The 27,354-nt window shown below is 40.5% G+C and overlaps 1 protein-coding gene across 2 annotated transcripts in view; it reads left to right on the top strand.

Moving 5' to 3' along the window:
* CACNA2D1 (calcium voltage-gated channel auxiliary subunit alpha2delta 1) overlaps positions 1-27,354 on the top strand; it is a 394,047-nt gene that overhangs the window by 319,072 nt on the left and 47,621 nt on the right. The window contains exons 13-22 of one of the 2 annotated variants that reach the window (XM_058189787.1): positions 971-1,049; positions 1,815-1,864; positions 3,729-3,818; positions 7,584-7,652; positions 8,499-8,573; positions 11,184-11,258; positions 16,376-16,426; positions 20,298-20,369; positions 22,089-22,160; positions 25,974-26,035. In XM_058189787.1, coding sequence (XP_058045770.1) covers positions 971-1,049; positions 1,815-1,864; positions 3,729-3,818; positions 7,584-7,652; positions 8,499-8,573; positions 11,184-11,258; positions 16,376-16,426; positions 20,298-20,369; positions 22,089-22,160; positions 25,974-26,035 — 695 coding nt within the window. The remainder of the gene's footprint in view (positions 1-970; positions 1,050-1,814; positions 1,865-3,728; positions 3,819-7,583; positions 7,653-8,498; positions 8,574-11,183; positions 11,259-16,375; positions 16,427-20,297; positions 20,370-22,088; positions 22,161-25,973; positions 26,036-27,354) is intronic. The other variant, XM_058189788.1, reaches the window with a different exon arrangement.

Here is a 27,354-nt window from a genome sequence, read left to right on the forward strand (position 1 = left end):
CTTCAATCACAACAATACAAGAGCAAACGATAGATTTAAAATCAATGTTAACCGCTTCAATCTTGATTGCAGAAAATATGACTTCAGTAACAGAGTTGTTAATGCTTGGAACCCACTACCTGACTCTGTGGTCTCTTCTCAAAATCCCCAAAGCTTTACCCAAAAACTGTCTACTATTGACCTCACCCCATTCCTAAGAGGTCCATAAGGGGCGTGCATAAAAGCACAAACGTGCCTACTGTCGACGCAACAAACACACAGTTTTTCTCAAGATGAGAGAGCATCGAACAAAATGCTAGCCTCTCCTTTTATTAGGATTCTTATCAGAAGGCGTCTATATCAAAGGCAGGCTTGCATGCTTAGATCACATAGTAACAAGGCACATTCTAAAACATCAAGAAACTTGTGTAGCAAAATTACAGTAACAAACATAAATTCATCTTGTACCATCCCAACCCTACATACTAATAAATCTCATATAATTGTGTGTAGGAGCAATTTCTTTGAAGCTCTGCGAAATGAGCCTTATCAGAGAAGGAATGTTCTGTGGCTATCTCTAAGGTGTTGATACATTTACTGGCAACCATCTTTGCAACCTTGGCATCAAACAGATTTCTGCTTACATGATAAAAATTAGCCAGACTTACCTATGCTGATATTTTTGCACATAAGCAATTTCTCAAAACTTGCTCATGCTTATATTTGCACATAAGTAATTTCATAAACAATTTCATAAAGGGGTTCATATGGCATAATATTCCAACAGCCTACCGGTCCTGTCCTATTGTTTTCTTTCATTATATCCAATTAATATAGTTATTGCATGCTTATGCTTATATATATATATAATGCTTATATATATATATGCTTATATATTATATAGTTACTTTCATGCTTATATATACTGTTGTGACAAAATATATATCTATATCTATATCTATATCTATATCTATATATATTTCTGTTTTAGGTCCGTGTGTTTACATTTTCGGTTGGTCAACATAATTATGACAAAGGACCCATACAATGGATGGCCTGTGAAAATAAAGGTATTGTGAGTTTATATGGATGAATAAATGAATAAATATTTTACAACGAGCCACAGTTTATATTGATTTATTATGAGAACGTTGTTGCTTTGTGCCCTCTTATTCTTTTAAGCCTATAAAAGAGAATATTTGCAGTTCAGGGTAAAAAGAAAGCTAACCATACTCCCTGCTAGTACTGATGAGGTTAACTAGTTGGGTAATGAAACATTTGCAAAAAAACAAGCAAGCCCAGAGAGCACCAAGCTAAAATAACATTTTAATACTAAGAACAATAGAATATCAATAAAGCAGGTAGAGAAATATGGAAAGCCCGTATTTTCTCTTATGTATAAAATCAGGTTTATGTTTTTTATTTGGTATTTATGAACTTCTGGTAGTCTTGTTAGTTCTACAGGTATATCCTCTCCCTTGCTAAATCAGAATATAAAGGTAAACTTAATGCTTGCATCATCAGAGGTACATTTTTACACGTTTTATTTATGTGAAGAAGCTCACTTACAGTTTATTGTAAATGATTGCCAATTTATTGGGAGACAAAAAAGTATAGGAAAAAATCACCAGGAAATTAAATGTAGATTTTATTTTATTTTATTTTTAATTTGCATTTATATCCCGCCTTGGGATATAAAGATGGCTTCCGAATTTGAATTTCACAGTTTCTTCTGCTGTTGACTCCATGCTCATAGTCCTAATATTTCTAGTGTTTCGTCTGGAAATCAAAATTTCATTAAAATTCAAATTTCTGCATTAAATTTTCTATTTCAGGTTACTATTATGAAATCCCTTCCATTGGTGCCATAAGAATAAACACACAGGTATGTTTGTATTTTTGCAGCAATTTATTGATCAGGAATGCCAGTTCTAAAGCGGAAGAAATTAAAATTCATCCATATACAATAGCTAGTGTTTTTTTTAAATCTCATATAAAGAATTGTTTGAGGGAAAGATATTGATCCATTGGCTTTGATAGGAACTGACCAATCCAGCTTGTGACCCAATCCTGACAATATGAGCTGAGAGAGAGGGAGTGGCCCAAAGTCACCCAGCCGGCTTTCATGTCTAAGGAGGGACTAGAACTCACAGTCGCCTGTTGATTGGCCCAAAGTCACCCAGCTGGCTTTCATGTCTAAGGAGGGACTAGAACTCACCGTCTCCTGGTGATTGGCCCAAAGTCACCCAGCCGGCTTTCATGTCTAAGGAGGGACTAGAACTCACAGTCGCCTGTTGATTGGCCCAAAGTCACCCAGCTGGCTTTCATGTCTAAGGGGGGACTAGAACTCACAGTCTCCTGGTTTCTAGCCAGGACCACCGGACCAAACTGGCTTTCTTCTGAAATACTGACTATTAAATTTACTAAAAAAATAGCAATACCATGCTATATAAAGCAACAAAATGCCTATTTCCTTAGATTCTCTGAGAACATGGAACCAGGTATTAAGCAACCATGATGTACTTGTTGTATATAACTGATAAGTTCAATCAAGATGAAAGCAAACATTATTTTTTGTTACAATTTTATGCGTAAAGCATGGCTATTGAGTAGCCTTTTGTTAACATGGGACCCCTTCCTCCATGACGTCCAGTCATATATATTTATTTATTTATTTATATACAAACATTTCCGCTCAGCCAAGGCTGTTTATAATATATTGTCAGTAATAATGTTATTGATGGATTGTTGTGGCATGATCCATCTTGGGTTATCTCATTAGACTTTTTTTTAAAAAATCGCACATCACAAAATCTAGGTTGGACCAGTGCTTTTTTTGCATCCTTGTTAGCAACGTACCTTTGCTAAATCAGAATATAAAGATAAAGGTAATGCGTACATCACCAAAGGTGCAATTTTTCCATCCTTTAATTTATGTCAAGAACTTGTAACTTATTGCAAATTATTGCACACTTAACTGGGAGAACTTTGGAACGCAGGAATCATGGCACACGGCTCGGATCTTTGTATGACCAATCTATCTCCAATTCTCTCTACTCATCCTATAACCGTGATGGCGAACCTATGTCACGCATGTCCAAAGTAGCATGCAGAGCCATGTCACCTGGCAGGTGTGGCGTCGTCCGTTCCCCTTCCGGGTTTTTGTCGTGCATGCGCATGCGATGATCAGCTGCCCTTCATGCCTGTGGCAGTGCTGGAACCTGGAAGAGCTAGTCTTCCGTTTTTGTGCATGATCATGCGTACCGGCTAGCTGATCATTGCGTGCGTATGCGTGCCAGACACCCAGAAGACTAGCTGGCTGGCACACATGCATGTGCCAGAACCAGAAGTTAATTTTCGGGCGTGCACATGCCCTGGGCAATTCCCCTTCTGAGTTGTGGCCCAGACGAGAGTGCATGCCCTCCCTTTTCAGCACTCGATGCGGAAAGAGTTCTCCATCGCTGTCCTATAATATAGGTCGGCGTTGTTAGGTGCCAATTAAACGGTGCCACCTTATGGGATCCCAAAAGAGAGAAAAACATTGTGCAAAAACGTAGAGGAAGAAAAATGAACAATTGTCGATCAGAAAGAGAAAAAAACGCCTGGATGGCAGGTGTGACAGGACCCAGAGACAGCAAAATAGAAGAGAAAGAGTCGGAGAAAAAAAAAATCACAAAATACAAAGACCTACAGATATAACAATGATATGTCTCTCACCCGATCTCTGCTTTTTTTTTTTTTTTAAACAGGAATATTTGGATGTTTTGGGCAGACCCATGGTAATGGCTGAGCAAAAAGCCAAACAAGTCCAATGGACCAACGTTTATTTGGATGCTCTGGTACGTGCAATTGTGTGTATTTTGGACAGAAAATGTTTAGAAATGAAACGATTCATTGCACTAAAATGCTGCAGCAGAAAAAACTTACTGCTGTTGTCATGGTTGAAAAGAATTTCTTTAGGAGAGAGAGAGAGATAGAAATAGAGATATAGAGATAGATAGATAGATAGATAGATAGATAGATAGATAGATAGATAGATAGATAGATAGATAGATAGATAAACAAATGATAAATGAGAGAGAGAGAGAGAGAGAGAGTGGTAGAGAAATAGAGAGATAGAGAGATATTATATTATATATATATAGAGAGAGAGACAGAGAGAGACAGAAAGAGACAGAGAGGGAGGGAGAGAGAGGGAGATATGATAGATGGTAGATAGATAAAGATAGAGAGATGATAGATAGATAAACAAATGATAGATGATAGATAGCAAGATAGAGATAGAGAGACAGAGATAGATAGTGGTAGATATATACATATATATATACATATACATACATATACATCGAAACGTCGCCAAGACACTTCCAATTTTACGCGGGAGAAAACCCGAATAACCAAAGACCTACACACACACACACACACACACATATAACCGAAGACCTACATATATATATATATATCACACATTGCTCCCAGAAGCACGAAGCTGAAGCCTGAAGATGACGAATGAGACTTCGTCGAAACGTCGCCAAGACACTTCCAATTTTACGCGGGAGAAAACCCGAATAACCAAAGACCTACATGCAAACACCCGTGAAAACCTCAGAAAACAAATATATATATATATATATGGATGGATGGATAGATAGATAGATCGATAGACAGATCCCCTTTCAGGACCTTCTAACAAAATGTCAATGGGGAGACCAGATTCACTTAACAATGATGTTACTATTTTAACAAATGCCATGACTCACTTAACAACGGTGGCTAGAAAGTTGTAACACGGTGCAAAGTTCACCTAACAAGTATCTTGTTTGGCCACATAAATTTTGGCCTTAATTGTGGTTGTAAGTCAGGGCCTACCTGTAACTAGCAGCTTTTTATCCATTGCAAAAATCTTTTTCTTCCCTTAGAAATTCAGCACCGTTCTGAATCTGAGAAATAATCTCGGCAAAATGTATTTTTTTTCCCTTCCTCTTGTGGCTTGATAAGTAAAAAAAAAAAAAAATTGAAGAATTTGCTTTCAGAACAACAGAGTTGGAAGCGACCTTGGAGGTCTTCTAATCCAACCCCCTCCTCATCCTCTACCATTTCAGACAAATGGTTGTCCAGTCTCTTCTTAAAAGCCTCCAGTGATGGAGCTCACACAACCTCTGGTGGCAAGGAGTTCCACTGATCAATTGTTCTCACTGTCGGGAAATTTCTCCTCGGTTCTAGGTTGCTTCTCTCCTTGATGAGTTCCCACCCATTGCTTTCATTTGAACGACTCTGCTGAACAGATTGGCCAACCTAGCAGAAAGTGTTGGCTCTACGTATTAAATCAGAGAGATTTAATTACATTAAATTAAATTTAATTACAGAGACCCCTGTATTAAATCAATGTAATTTCCTCCCCCCTACCCCCCAAATCCAATGTCTGATCGATTTGCAAGCCAAGCATCGTTTGTTTAGCTTTGTTGAAGGCAGAACGACTTAAATGACTTTTCCTGGTTGTTTAGTTATCTCTAATGTGAAACGTGTCCAACACATAACCCTGCAGGAAATGACGCCGATTTACAAACACAGGTTGCAAGAATTGCAACTGGCAGCTATCAAAACCTCTGGCACTCGCTGAAAGGCGATAACATTGACGGACACATTTAAACCCGACAGCGGTCATTGTAATAGACGATTGCAGCCCGGCCAGCTGAATTTCCACCTTTTCCTGTTGCCTTTACAATATAATATCTCTTTAATTTTATTTTTTTCAACGTGCTCCGTCCAGTCCGAGCCAACCCTATCAAATAGGGTCAGTCTTTTGCATCATTATAGTTCCAATGCTCAGAAGTTCAGTGACCCTCATTTCTTGGTTACTGATAGTGGCCTTACTGGAAAAGTCCCGGAGAGAGTTCATATCTTCCCGAAACATCCTGTTCTTAAATGTCAACGAGGAGAGGAGTAAAAACTACACCAAAACCATTCTCTCCTTGTAATCATTTCCACCCCCCACACCCATGAGTTCCAAAGAAAAGGAATATTTATTTGATCCTCAGCACTAAAAAGCTGTGGGTGGTTCAATGGCTAAGGTGCTGAGCTCGTCGGTCGAAAGGTCGGCAGTTCAGCGGTTCGAATCCCTAGTAGCGCATAACGAGGTGAGCTCCCGTGACTTGTCCCAGCTTCTGCCAACCTAGCAGTTCGAAAGCACGTGAAAAATGCAAGTGGAAAAATAGGGACCACCTTTGGTGGGAAGGGAACAGCGTTCCGTGCGCCTTTGGCGTTGAGTCATGCCGGCCACATGACCACAGAGACATCTTCGGACAGCGCTGGCTCTTCGGCTTTGAAACGGAGATGAGCACCGCCCCCTAGAGTCAGGAACGATTAGCACATATCTACGAGGGGAACCTTTACCTTTACTAAAAAGCAGATTAAATTAGATAAATAGAATAGAATAGAATAGAATAGAATTTTTTATTGGCCAAGTGTGATTGGACACACAAGGAATTTGTCTTGGTGCATATGCTCTCAGTGTACATAAAAGAAAAGATACGTTCATCAAGGTACAACATTTACAACACAATTGATGGTCAATATATCAATATAAATCATAAGGATTGCCAGCAACAAGTTATAGTCATTCAGTCATAAGTGGAAAGAGATTGGTGATGGGAACTATGAAACGATTAATAGTAGTGCAGATTCAGTAAATAGTCTGACAGTGTTGAGGGAATTATTTGTTTAGCAGAGTGATGGCCTTCGGGAAAAAACTGTTCTTGTGTCAAATTGAACAATGTTCATCTTCGGATGACCTTGTATTGAGGACTGCTGTGTTTTTCTTAGAGTTAATGGCACACTTTTCTATCCCCCCGCCATTAAAATAATGTTTTTTGATTCGATAGATGAGGAAGGGATAAGCCACTTGCGAAAGCCAAGGGAAATCATCAAAACTTATTAAAAAGCAAAAGTTAGAATATTTTGGACATGGGATGCGACACCTGGGAAAATACACCATACTTCACTTAATCCTCCAGGGAAAGTTTGAAGGCAAATGAGGTCCAGGCAGAAGAAGGACATCATGGCTTGAAAATCTAAGGGACTGGTTTGGACAGAACTTAGCAGCACATTTTTGTGAGGCTGTTGATAAAAATTGGATCACCAACATCTGATGACGGATATGGCACAAGAAGAAGAAGAAGAATTAGATAGATAGATAGATAGATAGATAGATAGATAGATAGATAGATAGATAGATAGATAGATAGATAGATAGATAGATGAGAGAGAGACAGAGAGAGAGATGAGAGAGAGAGAGAGATGGATGGATGGATGGATGGATGGATGGATGGATGGATGGATGGATGGATGGATGGATGGATGGATGGATGGACGGGCAGGCAGGCAGGCAGGCAGGCAGGCCTTCATTATGATGCTCCATTCATTCTCCTCCAGATCGTGGAAACTGCTGTTTGTTTCCTTCATAAAAAAATGTTCCACGTTATTTCACATTTTTTAATATTCACAAATGACATTTTGGGAACTGCGTTTTGAATTGTGACTTCCATGTTCATGATTAAATTTTTTTTTTCACTATAAAACTCTCTTTCTCTCTGATTGATTTCTAGGAACTTGGGTTGGTCATTTCGGGAACCTTGCCAGTCTTCAACTTTACCAAAGATCAAAATAACGTTCAGGTAAGCACATCACACAATCCTGGGGTGACATAAAGCTTCCAATAGCCAACAGTTGTGTAATCTGACAACTTGAAATGGAAACCAGCTCATCATCTCTGCAATCAGCTTGCAATACTACATGTCTGTCAATTCCTGAAAATCAGGAATTCCTTCCTTCCTCCCTCCCTTCCTTCCTTCCTTCCTTCCTGCCTTCCTTCCTTCCTTCCTTCCTTCCTTCCTTCCTTCCTTCCTTCCCCTCTTCTTCCTCCTTCTTTCTTTCTTTCTCTTTCTTTCTCTCTTTCTCTCTCTTCTTTCCTTCCTCCTCCTCCTCCTCCTCCTTTTCTCTTTCTATTTGTCTTTCTTTCTTTCTCTCTCTCTTTCTCTCTTCTTTTCCTTCCTTCCTCCTCCTTTTCTCTTTCTCTCTCTCTATCTCTCTCTCTTTCTTTCTTTCTTTCTATTCCTTCCTTCCTTCCTCCTCCTCCTTCTTTTCTCTTTCTATTTGTCTTTCTTTCTTTCCTTCCTTCCTTTCCCTCCTCTTCCTCCTTCTTCTTTTACCTTCCTTCCTTCCTTCCTTCCCTCTTCCTCCTCCTCCTTTTCTCTTTCTGTCTGTCTTTCTAAGTCAGGAGACACATATACGTTGTACGCACACTATCAAAGGAAAACGTTAAGGCTTTCGCAAGACTTCAAATCCTGTGTAAAATGTATACACCACAGGAGGAGCAGTCGTCCATCTAATTAACATCTGGAACCCGCTAATTTCTTCTTAATTATCTATGACCTCCTCCCAAGAGAAATTTGGCTTTTACTCCTTCAAGTCAACGTTTTAATCATCTGAAAATAAATCTGTTTGTTTGTTTCGTTGGACAGAACCAGTTGATCCTTGGCGTAATGGGAGTTGACGTGTCCCTAGAAGAAATTAAAAAGGTCACTCCTCGTTTTACTGTGAGTTTCCTCTATTATCTTTTTTTTTTTTAAACTTCTGCAGTAGCTTGGATCCTGTTCAAGTTTCTCTTCCAGTCTATCTATTTCACTGCCTGGAAGTCAAAAGGAAAAAAAAATACGATTTCCCCTTTCCCCTATTTTTGCGGACATGACTTCTTCTAAATACAAGATCTACCCATGTTCTACTCTCTTGCGGATGACTTGGAAGTGATGGCTCTGTGCCACGGCTTTGAAAAGCCGAGGACACAAAAGGAGCTATTAACCTCATGGTCCCTTCTACTTCCTTTACAGCCAATGCTTTAGACTAGATCATTATTTCAACACATAAGCAATCTCAACTTTTGGATTGAATGGCCTTCCCTTTACATAACACATCATGCTAATATGAATGGGGGTCATGGGGTTCCCCCCCCAAACAAAAATGAAATTACCATATTTTTTGGAGTGTTAGAAGCACTGTAGTTTTTGGGAGGAAAATAAGAAAAAAGCTGATTGGCAGGTGGATAGGTCTCCCGGAATACTCCCCAATCAGCTGTTCCGAGAGGTGAATTTTAGCAATAGGTTCCTTGGTTATGAGCATTGTGCCTTTCCTTTTTTTTTTTTTTTTGCTTTTTTTTCTGCCTCTGAAACTTCTGAAACTCCTTTTCAGAAAAAAACTTTTTTTTCTGCCTCTGAAAGCCTCCTAAACAGCTTCAGAAAAAAAAGCCTCTAAAACTCTGTTTGGGGACTTCTTTTCTGAAGCGCTGTTTGGGGACTTCTTTTCTGAAGCTCTTTTTGGGGGCTTCTTTTCTGAAGCTCTGTTTGGGGACTTCTTTTCTGAAGCTCTTTTTGGGGGCTTCTTTTCTGAAGCTCTGTTTGGGGACTTCTTTTCTGAAGCTCTTTTTGGGGGCTTCTTTTCTGAAGCTCTGTTTGGGGGCTTCTTTTCTGAAGCTCTTTTTGGGGCTTCTTTTCTGAAGCTCTGTTTGGGGGCTTCTTTTCTGAAGCTCTGTTTGGGGAGTTCTTTTCTGAAGCTCTGTTTGGGGGCTTCTTTTCTGAAGCTCTGTTTGGAGGCTTCTTTTCTGAAGCTCTGTTTGGAAGCTTCTTTTCTGAAGCTCTGTTTGGAAGCTTCTTTTCTGAAGCTCTGTTTGGAGGCTTCTTTTCTGAAACTCTGTTTGGAGGCTTTTTTTTCTGAAGCTCTGTTTGGGGGCTTCTTTTCTGAAGCTCTGTTTGGGGGCTTCTTTTCTGAAGCTCTGTTTGGGGGCTTCTTTTCTGAAGCTCTGTTTGGAAGCTTCTTTTCTGAAGCTCTGTTTGGAAGCTTCTTTTCTGAAGCTCTGTTTGGAGGCTTCTTTTCTGAAACTCTGTTTGGAGGCTTTTTTTTCTGAAGCTCTGTTTGGGGGCTTCTTTTCTGAAGCTCTGTTTGGGGGCTTCTTTTCTGAAGCTCTGTTTGGGGGCTTTTTTTCTGAAGCTCTGTTTGGAGGCTTTTTTTCTGAAGCTCTGTTTGGAGGCTTCTTTTCTGAAGTTCTGTTTGGAGGCTTTTTTTTCTGAAGCTTCATTTCTGATGCTTTTTTCAGCCTCTGAAACCTCCATTTGAGAAGCTGGGCAGGGCTACATTTGGAGTATAAAACGCATCCAGATTTTCACCCCCTTTTGGGGGGAAAAAGGTGCATCTTATACTTTGAAAAATATGGTAGCGTCATTTCCAGGATTACTTCATCGTCCTTTTCTGGGGCTATAGAGAACGCCAGATTTTTTTAAAAATCCAGTTGGGCCGCCTCTGGGTAGGGCCAGCGTGGCTGAGGATCATAGATCTTGTAACTTGCAGAAAGTTACATCAATTCAATGTTAGCATTTAAGAGATGTTACAATTCCATAGCCAGTAGGGGAAGTCCTCGATATACGACCACAATGGGGGACACAATTTTTCTGTGGCTAAACGAGACATTTGTTCAGTGAATTTTTGCCCCATTTTACAACCTTCCTTGCCATAGTTGTTAAGTGAATGACTGCAGTTATTTAAGTTAGCAACACGGTTGTTAAGTGAATCTGGCTTTCCCCCGTTGACCTGGCTTGTTAGAAGGTCACAAAAAGGGGATCGCGTGACCCCGGGATGCTGCCACTGTCGTAAATATGAGTCAGTTGCCAAGTATCTAAATTTTGATGACGTGAACCTGGGGGATACTGCAACGGTCATACATGTGAAAAACGGTCATAAGCAGGGGTGAAATCCAGCAGATTCGGACAGGTTCTGGAGAACCAGTAGCGGAAATTTTGAATAGTTTGGAGAACCGGCAAATGCCACCTCTGGCTGACCTCAGAGTGGGGAGGGAATGGGGATTTTGCAATATCCTTCCCCCAGGAGTGGGGAGGGAATAGGGATCTTGCGGTATCCTTCCCCTGCCATGCCCACCAAGCCACACCACACCCACCAAGCCACGTCTACGGAACCAGTACTAGAAAAATTTGGATTTCACCATTGGTCATAAGTTCCTTTTTCCCGGGTTGTTGTAACTTGGAACGGTCCCTAAGCAAACGGTTGCAAGTGGAGAACTATTTGTATAGTTAGTGTCCAGCTTTTCTGAATTGCACTTACAGGGACCAATGCATCATAGTGACATTTCTCTTCCTTAACAGCTGTGTCCCAATGGTTATTATTTTGCCATTGATCCCAATGGTTATGTGCTGCTTCATCCAAATCTTCAACCAAAGGTATGAGGTATCTTCTGGTTGCCATTTATTTCGATTTCAGTTGTTTTGCAAAAGACATTTGGAAAGATCGGTTGTCCCTGAAGAGTTTCAGTTTTCCCTGGTAACTGTTGGTGCATGTTGCTTTGATTTTATACCCTGAAGCTAAATGTCCATTTTTCTGTTTGCTAAAATGGACCAATGGGGGAGGTAAAAGACCTACCTAACTTCCATGCTGGAAGTAGCTGAAATTACAATACAGTAGTGGCCAAAATTGTGGAAACCTTTTGGGAAAAGTGCATTTTCTAAAACTAGCTAATAACACCACTACTACTACTACTACTACTACTACTACTACTTCTTCTTCTTCTTCTTCTTCTTCTTCTTCTTCTTCTTCTTCTTCTTCTTCTTCTTCTTCTTCTTCTTCTTCTTCTTCTTCTTCTTCTTCTTCTTCTTCTCCTCCTCCTCCTCCTCCTCCTCCTCCTCCCCCTCCCCCTCCCCCTCCTCCTCCTCCTCCTCCTCCTCCTTCTTCTTTTGTGGGGAGTAATACCATAAAATTAAAATAAAAGTCGTACTGTAAAAAGAAGGGACGTAGTGGCTCAGTGGCTAAGATGCTGAGCTTGTTGATCAAAAGGTCGGCAGTTCAGCAGTTCGAATCCCTAGTGCCACATAATGGGGTGAGCTCCCGTTACTTGTCCCAGCTTCTGCCAACCTAGCAGTTTCGAAAGCATGCAAAAAATGCAAGGAGAAAAATAGGGACCACCTTTGGTGGGAAGGTAACAGTGTTCCATGCGCCTTTGGCATTTGGTCATGCCGGCCACATGACCACGGAGACGTCTTCGGACAGTGCTGGCTCTTCGGCTTTGAAACAGAGATGAGCACTAGAGTTAGCACATATGTGTGAGGGGAACCTTTACCATAAATGTATATATCAATGGAAAGATACTTTAATCAAGAATGAGGGATTTGCTATTAGAATAGCAGTTACAGCATAGAGAAGAAAAGTGAAACACACAGAAAAAATGAGATATACAAAAATTATCACCATGTCAGTTAATACTTAGTTGAGTAACCTTTAGCATGAATGATGGCCTTACAACGTCTTCCCATGGAGTGAACCAAGTCTTTGAGTTCTGCAGCTGTTATCGTGTGAAACCAAGATTGAAGGATGGCTTCTATTAACTGGGTTTTATTGCTGGGTCGCTTCTGACTAAGAAGTTTCTTTAGCCGGCTCCCTAGATTTTCAACGGGGTTAAGGTCTGAGCTATACCCAGGCCATTCCAGCAGTGGAATCTTGAAACTCCCCCCAAAAAGTGATGTTATTAGCCATCAAACCACAAACATACACTTTTCCCAAAAGGTTTCCACAATTTTGGCCACTACTGTAGAACATTGCTTTGATTTCAAGATCGAAAGAAAGACTCCTTTGCAGTTCTTCAGTTTGTTCTCCATTTTCTTTGGTTTATGGCCCAATACCTTATTTTTATTTATTTATTTATTTTAAATCTTTTTGTGTACACACTGAAACTGAATCTCGCAATGTGTGTGTTCATTTGCCTGTCCAAAAATGGAACCTAGTTTTCAACACCACCTCTTTTGCTCTCTGTGTTTAACTCACCTGGAGTTATTATGCAGACCGGCTTACATCTTTAGTAAACTCTACCGTGCCTTATTTATATTCACATATTATATGTTTTTTTAAAAAACTTGTCCGAGTAGTTTTTAAACTCAAAAACATGTACAATACAAGGAGCTTTTTTATTTATAGCCTTGTGCGTAGCTTTTATTCCCCAAACAACAAATTATCACTGTTCCTGAAACGTTTGACAAGCTTTTAAAACATGACCTAATTTTTTTTTTCTCCCCTGCCTTAAAAATTCACAGCAAAACACGATTGTGCAAGTAGTTTGTTTGGCTTACAATTTACATCAACTTCTATTTATCTTTAAAAAAATAATAATAATTCTCACTCGGCTTAATAGTACTTACATCCAAATCATTGTGGTAGTCTTGCGGTCCTTTTTCTCTTGAAACTATTATTAGAATAAAACCCTCACCCTAAAATTTCTGTAAAAAACAACAGCAACCCGTTATTAAACTGAATGATCTGGTTTGTGGGTTGGGCTATTAAAATAGAGTTATGGAGTATTGAAATACGGCTACAATTACTTGAGCTGGTATACCAGGCCGTGTTGTAAAATAGACGTCCTTATTTTTTAATTGGATGCCTTAAATTTGATCTCATCATTCAGGGAGGGAGACTCCTGTCCACAATCAGCTCAGATCTTTTAAAATAGGGAATTATTTTAAAATAAGTTCAGGGAGACTTTCAAAATAAGATTGGAAGTGGCGCATGGCTTCGCGAACAGAATGGGGTGGGTGAAATGCAACACCCCTGTGGTTGTGTTGGTTTCAGCGGCACCATCCCTTGTAGCAATGAACTCAGTGAAAATGCCCTCTGAGAATGAAACAAGGCCTAGATGCCCAAGCAGAACCGATATTTACAAATTACTATGAAACTGAAGGAAAGTATTATTTGGTAACCAGCTAGAGATTCTTGCTAGTTGGTAATTTAGTAGAGAAATAACCTGATCCCAGCTCCTCACTTCCTGTTGAATAGCCAGCCAACAGGATTTTAGGAAAACTGGGTTTGGGTTCTGAGTTGTTGGATTGAAGCACACAAAGAGAAAAAGCACACAATCACACTTATAAATCTTCATCCTGTTACAGTTGTAGTCAGTGGTGGGATTCAAGTAATTTAACAACCGGTTCTCTGCCCTAATGATTTCTTCCAACAACCAGTTTGCCAAACTGCTCAGACAGTTAACAACCGGTTCTCCCGAAGTGGCGCGAACTGGCTGAATCCCACCACTGGTTGTAGTATCAGGGCTCCAAGTAATAAATCCATAGCAAGCAAAACTCCAAGGCAGGTAGATTCCTCAAAGAATACTTTTATTGGAGTTATCATATTGGCACGTATCTAGTGAAAACCGACTCTGAAGTTTTGCGTGGTTTTCACCTCATTAAAAGCAAAAGTTTGTCTCTTTCTCAAAACAGTCAGTCACATGGTCCAACCCCGTTGCTGTCTGGTTGTTTGGTGACATCATTCCGCTTCCTCCAACCAGGTGTGAGAATGTCCTTGGTTCCCAAGAGAAAGAATTTTGTTTTGGCTACAAAATTCCAGCTCTCTAAAATCCCCCGTCCCTCTCCCTCAGCTCCAGTGTGGCAACACTGAAGCTATCGGAATGGCTTCTGTCAGATCAGCTTCGGGGTTGACAGTAGGTGTGTCGTAATGCTTGTTCTTCACATCCTAGTTGAAGTACTTAAGCTTCCAGTCCACTACACCTAAAGCTATGGGTTATGGGAACAGGGGTTACTCCGGGGGTGAAATCCAGCAGGTTCTGACAGGTTCTGGAGAACCGGTAGAGGAAATTTTAAGCAGTTTGGAGAACCGGCAAATACCACCTCTGGCTGGGCCCAGAGTGGGGTGGGAATGGAGATTTTGCAATATCCTTCCCCCAGGAGTGGGGAGGGAATGAGGATTTTGCGGTATCCTTCCCCTGCCATGCCCACCAAGCCACACCCACCAAGCCACATCATGCCCACCAAGCCACGCCCACAGAACCGGTAGTAAAAAAAATTGGATTTCACCACTGGGTTACTCACAAGGAGTTGTCTCCCTCCACAGTCTATTAGGGATGCAGCTGGCCTGAGTTAATGTGATCTGTGTCATTTTTAAGTCATTTATCTGTCCTCATTACCCAGCTAGCAAAATATTGTCTCTATCGCAGGACTCTCCAACCTTGACAACGTTAAGACTGGTGGACTTCAACACCCAGAGTTCTGGGAACTGACGTCCACAAGTCTGAAAGTTGCCAAGGTCGGAGACCTCTGCTCTATCGAGCACTTTCACCCTTCAGCTGGAATGAAAGATGTTTGCTCGAAGTTTGGTCTGAGAGGTCTAGGACAACTTGCCAACTTGCCATGGGACAAGAGTTACCCTAATATCTAAGAAATAGCGGAATAGAATCATTCGAGAAAGAATGCCAAAACAGGGAGAAAAAATGAAACGCGAATGACAGAAATTAAAATACTGCTAGAATTATTTTAAATAATGAAATGGAACGGCTGAATTAATAATAATAATTTTTACCAGCCAGGTAAAAACACAATAAAACATACAATATACAATCAATATACAGTTAAAAAACCCATTAAAAAACCTGTTCAATTTGGCCCATAAATTAAAATACACACTAAACCCCTAAAAACCATAAAAACCCCATTAAAATTACTAATCATTTTATGCCAGCCCTGCGCGGAAGAATAAATACGTCTTCAGCTCGCGGCGAAAGGTCCGGAGGTCAGGAAGCTGTCGAAGTCCTGGGGGAAGCTCATTCCAGAGGGTAGGTGCCCCCACAGAGAAGGCTCTCCCCCTGGGGCTCGCCAGCCGACATTGTCTGGCTGACGGCACCCTGAGGAGGCCCTCCCTATGGGAGCGCACAGGTCGATGGGAGGCAAACAGTAGCAGCATTCAGTCCCATAAATAACCCGGTCCTAAGCCATGGAGCGCTTTAAAGGTGGTAACCAACACCTTGAATTGCACCTGGAAGACCAAAGGCAGCCAGTGCATCTTGCACAGGAGTGGTGTTATATGGGAGCCATGAGTAGCCAGGAGGGACACGGGTCCAATAAACATGTGGTCGCATTCAGCCTTCCCAGCATCCTGTCCATGTCCTCGGGAGTCACAGTATCAAACTCATCTCAGATGTTATCACCCAGACTTACCTCCGCCATCTTGCCTGAATCTATCCAATGTTGGTCCAATCCGTCCCGAATCTGAGTGATTTTTTCCCTCAGTCAGCTGTTCCATGGCAGGCTGGCCATGGCAAATTGTCTGATGGTGAGCTAGCTGTGGCGAGGAGGCCATGGTGAGTTGACCGTGGCGAATGGGCTCTGATGAGTTGACCAGGGCAAATTGGCCATGGCGAATTGGCTATGGCGAGTTGTCCCATTCCAGATCAGATTGCCAAATTGCTCAGAGTTTTCTTAAGTTTAGAAGAACGAGGATTGGTAGAATTAATAGAAATGGACTGCTATGAGGAAACGTTGTATGAATCGATGCTGTTCTGTCACTATAGCACATTGGTGTGGGCATCCCCAAAATTAAACAAAGGAGACCCTATACCCAGGTAACTATGAATGGAGGTGACTAATGGTGTGGACAAAGCTGGTTAGATGCCTGGGTGAACTCTTAAGATGGTTTGTGTAACCAGCAATTTTTCTCTAACGCATGAAGCTCGCAAAATTCAGTGTTGATGCTTGCAGGAGATGTTCCTTCAAGTGAGAACATCTGTCTATTCAGTTGAATTTGTGTTTTATTTTTTTCAGAGAAGCCTCAAAATAGAGCAGATTAATTATTTTTTTAAACAAATATTACATTTTTATTGTCATTTCTTTTTTTTAAAAAAGCAAAACAAACACAAACATAAAAGATATATTTCTTTTTTTTACAACAGTTTCAAATCGGTGTTCTTCTATCCTGGGCATTTTCCCCCCAACTCTTCTATCTTTATAGTCCTCTTATTCCTTATTCATGTATGCAATCCTTCATGCATAGTATTATAACTATATATTGTACAGCAGATTAATTATTATGAAGTTGATAATAACACTTGTGGAAGAATGCAAGGTTTCCGTTTGAAACTGATCATTGGTAGAATTCAAAGTTATTTCAAGAACTTCAAATGCACCCTTGTGACTTTTTTGGGCAATGTTTGCAGCCGAGTGAGATCTATGAGGCGTAATTAAGTATTGAGTAACTTAAACCCCATGAATTTCAACAGGATTACTCTTCTAAGCATGGTTAGCTCTTGAAATCTGCATTGCGACTTCCTTATAGTTTGGTTTTTTTTCCTGACGATCTTGTCTTATGCAGACGGTCCTCGACTTACAACCACAAATGAGCCCAAAACTGTCTGTTGTTCAGTGAGGCATTTGTTCAGTGAATTGTGTCCCATTTTACGACCTTTCTTGCCTCGGTCGCTAAGGGAATCAGTTGCAGTTGATAAGCGAATAACCCGGGGGCAAAGTGAACCTGGCTTCCCCATTGACCCTTCGCTTGTCGAAAGGTGATCACATCACTTTGGGACGGTCGTAAATATGAACCAGTTGCCCAAACATCTGAATGTTGATCACATGATGGTGCTAAAAAGGTCCTAAGTGTGAAAAACAGGTCGTAAGTCACTTTTTTCAGTGCCATGGTGAATTGGTCACTAAACAAGCTGATGTAAGTCAAGGGCTATCTGTATACATAACACTTGCCTTGTTTCTGCCATCTGCATGCACGTCAGCATTTTATTATTTAATGCTTGGCCCAAAAGGTTTATGATTTGCAAATGCAACATGTCATTGCCATTTTCCCCCACCCCCCCACCCCAGTTCCGTTGATCTGAGTTGATTCATTTCACTGCCAGATTTAATAGTCACTTGTTTGGATGAACACAATGGTAGCAGCTGTAATGTCACAGCAGGATGTTGCAAGTAATCGGCGTTGATTAAAATTTCTCTACTTCATTCAGTTTGAATATTCTCATATCTAAGATCATATATAACACCTTAAATACTCTCTGTAAGAAACGTCTGTGCTGACCCAGCCTTAGCAGAAACAAGAAACAGACTCCTGGTCACGGAAAAAAAAAACCCCTCTTTATGTACCTCTTGTGAATTAGTTGTATTCACCCGACGAAAAGTCCAGGCAAGAGTCCTTCAAGGAGTTAACGGCAGTAACAGATCTTATCTGTTATTGACCACCAATTGTGTTGTAAATGTTGTACCTTGATGAACGTATCTTTTCTTTTATGTACACTGAGAGCATATGCACCAAGACAAATTCCTTGTGTGTCCAATCACACTTGGCCAATAAAATTCTATTCTATTCTATTCTATTCTATTATCAGTTCCTTGCGATAATTGCCAGGCTGAAAGGCCGCAAATTAAGTTCTGGCAAGCAGTCTTTGTGGCACGAAACACCATGAGGCAAAATCGACAGAAATACAAACGGTTGCCTCCTACGACAACCACTCCCATTTCCTCCTATTTATTCCCCAGCCAGGGAGGGGCCATTCAGCATCCACTGGTGCTTTACTTCCCGAGTCGACTCCTTGTCCTCCGTTGTTCTCCTTTCCTAACTGCTCTGCGCATACGTGCATCTGGAACGGGCCCCAGCTGTTCTTCCTCCTCACTCATCTCAGCCTTCAAAGGCAGCTGCCTCTCTGGTGGCTGGGGAATGTTGGACGGCCCCGGCTTTATCTCTGCGTCCGACGCAGAGCATCCATCAGAACCTTCCCCAGACCCCAGCACTGGCCCAAGTTCCTCCCCAACCTCCTCCTCATCCGCCAGCTCCGCAGGCGGCTGGCGGGCCACAACAACATCAACAAAATTGAAGACATTGTCAGTCTAGTGAAGTAGATTATATATTTGGTTCCAGAAGAATATCAGTATCTAATTCCCCCCCCACCCCCAGCATGCTGGGGTTTGTAGTGTTGTAAATGTTGTACCTTGATGAAGGTATCTTTTCTTTTATGTACACTGAGAGCAGATGCACCAAGACAAATTCCTTGTCTGTCCCATCACACTTGGCCAATAAAAAAAATTCTATTCTATTCTATTCTATTCTATTCTATTCTATTCTATTCTATTCTATTCTATTCTATTCTATTCTATTCTATTCTATAAAGCTGTTCAGAATTGAACCGATTTTTAATCTGCAAAGTTCATTTTCTTTAACTGAAGAAAAATATTTCTATTCTTTTTTTTTAAAAAAAAAAATCTTCGTTTTTGGCCATCCTGCTCCTTTTATTTCAAAATTGACTCTGTTTCCACCTTCGTATAATGAGGTCTTTGATTACTAATACTCCTGTTTGGAAATGAAATATCATTATTATTATTATTATTATTTTCTTCTAATACATGCATTGTGTCTGTTTCTTTGCTTGCATTTTCTGGATGTAAAATGTTTTGAATTTTATTTAGAGCAAGAAAGAAGTCTCCAGATATGTCCTCATCATGAAATCAAGGGAATTAATTCCTGTTTCCCCAGTTCTCTCTCTCTCTTTCTGAATAAATCAATGAGGCTTTTTAACTGAGCTCATTTCATAGTGTCTGTATGGACATATAGTTTCCTTGGTCACCATGCGGAAGAAATGCCTTTGTTGGGATTTTAGATTTTTTTGATTTAACTATTTAACCTGATTTATAGCCCTGAAATTATTTGATAATATTTCTTTGAAGCAATAAGCAGTTTGACTCTGCTTAGTTTCTGAACCCAGATAACTTTTCCCAAATATTATCCTGAAATTCATCTTCTTTCTTTCTTTCTTTCTTTCTTTCTTTCTTTCTTTCTTTCTTTCTTTCTTTCTTCTTTCTTTCTTTCTTTCTTTCTTTTTCTTTCTTTCTTTCTTTCTTTCTTTCTTTCCTTTCTTTCTTTTTCTTTTTCTTTCCCTCTTTCTTTCCTTCCTTCCTTCCTTCCTTCCTTCCTTTCTCTTTCTTTCTTTCTCTCTCTCTCTCTCTTTCTCTCTTTCTCTCTCCCTCCCTCCTTCCTTCCTTCCTGTTCTTTCTTTCTTTCCTTCCTTCCTTCTTTCTTTCTGTCTCCCTCCCTCTCTCCTTCCTTCCTTCCTTTCTTCCTTTCTTTCTCTCTCTCTCTCTTTCTCTCTCCCTCCCTCCCTCCTTCCTTCCTTCCTGTTCTTTCTTTCCTTCCTTCCTTCCTTCCTTCCTTCCTTCCTTCCTTCCTTCCTTCCCTCCTTCCTTCTTTCTTTCTGTCTCCTTCCCTCTCTCCTTCCTTCCTTCCTTCCTTTCTTTCCTTCCTTCATCCACTTTCTATATCAATCTTCTATATCTTCTACAGAGATCTTTCTCTGTAGTAATTCCATTTTAAATCTAAAGATGTAATTGTAATTGTACTGGTTCTACGGAAAGGTAAGTAATTTTAGCTGGATGAGTGCCTTTAGTTTTAGATTCTCATCATAATATGTTTATTCTATGCTGCTTTGAAATCTTCTTCAGAATCCAAAATCTCAGGAACCAGTGACTCTGGATTTTCTGGATGCAGAGTTGGAGAATGACATTAAAGTTGAGGTATGTTGGAGGGATCATTTGAGACTTTCTACGAAGACAAGTTAGTTCTGAAGCAAACACAAAGGTTTGCAGCCATCTTAGGAATTTGGGGCTCTGTTTTTTTTTATAACATCTGATTTTTCTTTTGTGCCTCATGATGGAACAGTATCCTTAAGGGAAAGCACCCTTCAGAGGAAATCTGTAGGAATATTTTGTCATGAAGGAACTAGGAAAATATACTAATTGTCTTCCAGATATCAACAGGAAATTTAGCGGGAGGGGTAAGCTTCAAAAATTAAGATGGAGGACATAACACCGCGACCAAAATTTTGTCCTTTTATGTACAAGTGACAGTAACACATGAACTAAGGGCTGGCCTTTAATTATGAGCCCAATCTGCCATCTTGAAATTTTTGACTCCCTGGACAACTCTGCTAGACAATATTAATAAGATTGCTATCCAGTCAGCTTTCATGATCTCACAAGCAATCATTCTTTACCATAACTTATACAAAAAGTTGGATTTTAATTGTTTTGCCTCCTGAAGTCTTATCTGTTTGGCTATATTAGCATATCACCATATTGTAAATGTTGACTTTTTTTTTAGCCAATACAGGGACAAATAAAAGGGGGAAAGTCATAAAAACATATATAAAGAATGTAACATCAAAGCTTTAAACCTGATGGGGAATGAGCGATTTTTAGGGTCTTTCTAAGAGGTTTCAAGAATTTCGGTACCATCAAAGGTAAGCAGAGGAAGGAATGGGACTTCAGCTAAGATTTCAAACAGTTCCTGTAAAAAACATCAGATATTGATTAAATCCGTGGCTCAATTAATTGGTTGGGAAGAAAAGAAAATAGAATCAGAAATAGATGAACTATATAGAATAAATTCCCTATTTGCATTGAGAAAACTAACATGATCAAAGTTCACTTTGTAAGAAGAAAAACAACAACTAGAGGTAGAAGATATTGTGGACTTGATCCTTTGGAAATTTTCCCATCTAATAATTTCCCATTGAGCTCTAACTAAAATCATGTAATAATTTATCGGTGTCCCTGAAAATCAATGACGATATTCAACGGTTCTTTGATTATCACATTTGATTAAAGTTTATGAAAAACATTTCTTCTCGTAACATTTAGAAAATGGTTGAAGAAACAATGCTTAGAATAGTACTAGCAATAGCTCTTAGACATATACCACTTCACAGTGCTTTATAGCCCTCTCTAAGAGGTCTACAGAGTCAGCCTATTGCACCCCAACAATCTGGGTCCTCACTTTACCCACCTTGGAAGGATGGAAGGCTGAGTCAGCCTTGAGCCAGTCAGGATCGAACTGCTGGCAGTCAGCAGAGTTATCCTGCAATACTGCATTCTAACCACTGCAAGGACTAATTGTCCTTTCCCCAGAAAATCTACCTATTTTTTTGGTGAGAGACGCCTTGAAATAGAGGCAGTCCTCAACTTACAACAGATCATCAACATCCGATGATTGATATGGTACAAAAAGAAGAAGAATTAGGTAGGTAGGTAGGTAGACAGACACACAGACACACAGACAGACAGACTTACAACAGTTCATTTAGGGTCCTCATTTTACCCACCTCGGAAGGATGGAAGGCTGAGTCAACCTTGAGCCGGTCAGGATCGAACTGCTGGCAGTGACCAATGAGTTAGTTTGCAATATTGCATTCTAAAGAAACATGCAGTGACATCTCAATTTTCTTAAATTTGTAGATTCGAAAAAAGATGATTGACGGTGAAAGTGGCGACAGGACCTTTCAAACGCTGGTCAAATCTCAAGATGAGGTGAGAATGCAAAGATTTGCTTTCTGAGAAAAAGAAATAAGTTGGCTAAACGGATGTAAGACAAAATGGCAGAAAGTTAAAGCTCTAATAGTCTAACAGCCCAGAGCTATAAAATTAGAAACTGGATCAGGGCAGGTGCTCACAGCGAACAAAAATACAAGATTCCTCTTCCAGCCAAGTCTATCCTTTATTCCCCAAATACAGGTATTCCTCGACTTCATTTAGTGACCATTTGAAGTTACAACAGCACTGAAAAAGGGGACTTATGACCGATTTTCACACTTACGACCATTGCAGCATCCTCATGGTCACGTGATCAAAGTTCACGTGCCTGACAAGTGACTCATATTTATGACGGTTGCAGTGCCCATTTTGCGACCTTCTGACAAGCAAAGTCAATGGGGAACCCACATTCATTTAACAGCCGTGATACTAACTTAACAACTGCAGTGATTCACTTAGCAATGGTGGCAAGGAAGGTTGTAAAATGGGGGCAAAATTCACTTAACAACCATCTTGCTTAGTAACGGAAATTTTGGGCTGAATTATGGTTGTAAGTCGAGGACTGCCGGTATATGTAAGTTTTACCAGTTCCCATCTCTTGGGGAAGTTTTCACACTAACATTTGTGAAGTTGCAAGAAGAAAATAAAATATTATTGAGTGATTAAAGCATATATGTATATATCAAATCAAATACTGCATTTTTTGGAGTATAAGATGCACCGGAGTATAAGATGCATCTTAGTTTTTGGGGAGGAATATAAGAAAAAAGTTGATTGGCAGGTGGATCGGCCTCCCAGAATACCCCCCCCAATCAGCTGTTCCCAGAGGTGAATTTTAGCAACAGGTTCCTTGGTTGTGAGCTCTGTGCCTTGCTTTTTTTTTTTTTTTTTTGCGTTTTCTTCTGCCTCTGAAACTTCTGAAACTCTGTTTCAGAAAAAAACTTTTTTTTCTGACTCTGAAAGCCTCCAAAACAGCTTCAGAAAAAACAACCTCTGAAGCTCTCTTTGGAAGCTTCTTTTCTGAAGCTCTGTTTGGAAGCTTTTTTCTGAAGCTCTGTTTGGAAGCTTTTTTCTGAAGCTCTGTTTGGAGGCGTTTTTTCTGAAGCTCTGTTTGGAGGCGTTTTTTCTGAAGCTCTGTTTGGAGGCGTCTTTTCTGAAGCTCTGTTTGGAGGCGTCTTTTCTGAAGCTCTGTTTGGAGGCGTCTTTTCTGAAGCTCTGTTTGGAGCCTTTTTTCTGAAGCTCTGTTTGGAGGCGTCTTTTCTGAAGCTCTGTTTGGAAGCTTCTTTTCTGAAGCTCTGTTTGGAAGCTTCTTTTCTGAAGCTCTGTTTGGAGGCTTTTTTCTGAAGCTCTGTTTGGAGGCATCTTTTCTGAAGCTCTGTTTGGAGGCTTCTTTTCTGAAGCTTTGTTTCTGATGCTTTTTTCAACCTCTGAAACCTCCATTTGAGAAGCTGGGCGGGGCTACATTTAGAGTATAAGACACAGCTAGATTTTCACCCTCTTTTTGAGGAAAAAAAAAGGTGCATCTTATACTCCGAAAAATATGGTAATTTTGATTGCCAACTTTGCTCACAGCTAAATGAACATCAGAAGCTTCTTTGGGGTTTAAACTGCTTACGGATAGAATTAAGACACCTGTTATAACTTTCTGAATATTATTAAGAAGCCCACAATGCCGCTGCTGAACAATTCTTAGCTTTTTCTAGAAATCATTGTTTTTGGTTATAATGCTACTCTATGCTACCGGGAGCCAGGAGTTGCAGTGATAAATGATGAAAGCTGAATAACTCCATTCTTTTGGGATGTATTAACTCTGATTAAATCTCCGCCGAGCGTCAGGAGACCTTCTAAAATTCTCCATTGTATCGCCCGTTCCATTCATTCTGTTCTGTAATTAAACGCGCTGAAATGTTCAGATTAATTTTTGCAACGCCGTGACCAAGCTTGCGTTCATCCTTCAAAGGATGTGAGTTGTAATCATCCTAAAAGAGGAATAAGCAATACCAGGTCGATTTTCACCTCCCTGATCTTTAAAATTGCATCCAGGATCGCTAGTCCCGAATGGCCAGAAATAATATTGACTGGGAATTGACTAAAGCAATGCAATAGTTCAGCTCTTTTCACAGGACTGCAGACAGAGGCGTCCTTAGTGTTGCGTTAATTTTTTGGGGAATGATAAATTCAGCATCACAATGGAAGCTCCATCCCACTTGGATGTTGTGACCCAGACTCGAGCAGGTAGCAACAAATGCAGTCCTTAATGAAAATAAACTTTATTCAAGCACCATTCCCAGCGTCGTGAAACTCAAAAGAAAGCAAAGGCTTCTCACACAAAACAGTCTGTCATTATTTCCAACCTGGTCCAATTTAGATAATTGCCAAAGTCCTTTGCAGATAAGCATCTCAAGCAGAGAATGGAGAGCTGCCAAGTTCTTCTCGGAGAAACATCCAGAGCAGAGAATGGGATGAGCGCAGCTCCAATGTTGTTAGCAAACTGAGACACCGATGCCGGTCTCTTTTTAAACCTTATGGGAGGGGCCAATTATCTTTTGGCCCTACCCCCGAGGTGACGTCTCTGCTTGAGCTGCTCCTGCCTCTTGGCAGCTCTTCTCATTTGGGCATTAGGGACAGGCTCTCCTGGTTCCTCCTCCTCCTCGCTACTCTCAGCCTCTGGAGGCTCTGGAGTCTGCACCTCACTCTCACTACTCTCAGGCCCTGGAGGCTCTGGAGTCCACACCCCATTTCTCGATGGCCCTGGCCTTGCCTCCGCCTCATCACTGTCCGATTCTGCCACCGTCACCATAGGCTGCTGACAGACCACAACATTGGACTTGATTGCCTGCCTCTGTCACCTGTGGTTGTGGCTAATTCAGTAATGAAAATAGGAGAAAGTTACAGAAAGAACAAACTATTTTAGGGGTTGGTGAACTGTATTCTAGATGCTGTCAAGCACAGGGGAAATTGGGAGATTAGGAAAGTTCAAATGAGCATAAAGATTTATTGTAAGCTTAAGCTCTTTGGAAGTACCTGGCCAACTAACAGTCAAGAGAAATGAGCGGGAGATAAGAAAGGCATTCAAAATGGGCTGGACTTAGATTTCTTGCAGGCATGCAGCGACTCGTGACTGATGATGTGTTTGACCCTTCCCTCGGGCTCAGCCTGGGCATCTCTTACATCTGCTTTCAGTAACGTAGATCTCATCAACCTCAGTCACATTAATGTTTCTAGACATCTTTTATTTGAATTATTGTTGATTGGAGTCCATCTTGGCTGAAGAAGACTGTCCATCTTGGAAAAAGAAATAATCAATTGATTTTTCCCCCCAAAAAATTCCATAAACAAACAATTGTGGGAAACAGCATCACATTGAACAATCCAAACAGTCAATCTGATTTTTCCAAATTTATTAAACCACTTTCCAAAATAGAAATCTGCAAATTAGCTTCCGAAAGAATTATGGTTTTTGTCCTAATGGGCTGATATATAATGATCATTTGTTCACTTTTCAGCAAAGTTTGAGTCTTGAATCATGTGGTGTATTTAACCTTTCCTGAGATCATTGATAAAATGTTGGAATTTATTGTTGGAATGTATTTCTATGCAACAACTTCAGTAGTATTCAGCTAGTAGATGGCAGTGTTTACAAGTTGAATTCTATGCTCTTTTGTTCTAAGTAAAGTTTCCTGTTTTCTGGTACAGTTAAACTGTTGAGCAGTAAAGTACATGGTGACTGTACCCTTTATGTGCTCTGTGCTGCTATATATAAACAGAATTTCTAACATAAAATGATCTTTCTGGCTGATTCTTTTGCAGCGCTATATTGATAAAGGCAACAGAACGTACACATGGACTGCAGTGAATGGCACAGATTACAGGTAATTAGGGATTTTTTTTCAAAACAAACAAAAAGGTTAAAATGCCATTGCTCCTGACATTTCAAGAGTAAGAGTATCCTATAATATCTGTTGGATGGCTAGCTTGCTCAGCAACCTTCTGAAAAACAGGATGAAAATCAAGATAGAATTTTTTTCCTTATATTCCTATGTAACCAGTTTGTCTTTGGAAAAGTTTATGTAGAAAATGATTTAGGCTTCCCGGTGTAAATTCTGTGAATATTTAATCCTTCCCTGAGGATTCTGGATAATTCTTCCCTAAATTCCTCTTTAGCCCTCATCTTTCTTTTCCACTCACCTTTTCAAAAGGTAGAAAGGTAGAAGAATTTTCCCTGATCTTAGAGACAAGTTTATTCCAGGGGCACCAAAGTTGCTAACACAGTGGATAAATTTCATAAGTAAATAAGTAAATAAACATTCCTGTAGCCAAAAAACTTAACCAGGTCATTTATAGTTTTGTAAATTCCATTATTCTTAGAATAGAATAAGAGAGTTGGAAGGGACCTTGGAAGTCTTCTAATCCAACCCTCTGCTTAGGCGGGAAATCCTACACCACTTCAGACAAATGGTTATCCAACACCTTCTTAAAAACTTCTATTTATTTATTTATTTATTTATTAATCGTATTTGTATACCGCCCTATCTCCCGAAGGACTCAGGGCGGTTAACAGGCACATAAAAACACATAAATACAGAGTAAAAACAATTAAAAAACTTATTCTAAAAGCCGAATATTTAAAACAATATAAAAATAAAACCCATTTAAAACCCATAAATTTAAAATCTAATTCAGTCCTGTGCAAATAAATAAGTGTGTTTTAAGCTCACGGCGGAAGGTTCGGAGGTCTGGAAGTTGACGGAGTCCTGGGGGGAGTTCGTTCCAGAGGGTGGGAGCCCCCACAGAGAAGGCCCTTCCCCTGGGCGTCGCCAGACGACATTGCCTCGCTGACGGCACCCTGAGGAGTCCCTCTCTGTGAGAGCGCACGGGTCGGTGAGAGGTATTCGGTAGCAGTAGGCGGTCCCGTAAGTAACCCGGCCCTATGCCATGGAGCGCTTTAAAGGTGGTTACCAAAACCTTGAAGCGCACCCGGAAGGCCACAGGTAGCCAGTGCAGTCTGCGCAGGATAGGTGTCATGCGGGAGCCACGAGGGGCTCCCTCTATCACCCGCGCAGCCGCATTCTGGACTAACTGCAGCCTCCGGATGCCCTTCAAGGGGAGCCCCATGTAGAGAGCATTGCAGTAATCCAGGCGAGACGTCATGAGGGCGTGAGTGACCGTGCATAGGGTTCTAGTGTTAGAA

This window comes from Ahaetulla prasina, chromosome 7, assembly GCF_028640845.1.
Source record: "Ahaetulla prasina isolate Xishuangbanna chromosome 7, ASM2864084v1, whole genome shotgun sequence".
Classification (NCBI taxonomy): Eukaryota; Metazoa; Chordata; class Lepidosauria; order Squamata; family Colubridae; genus Ahaetulla; species Ahaetulla prasina.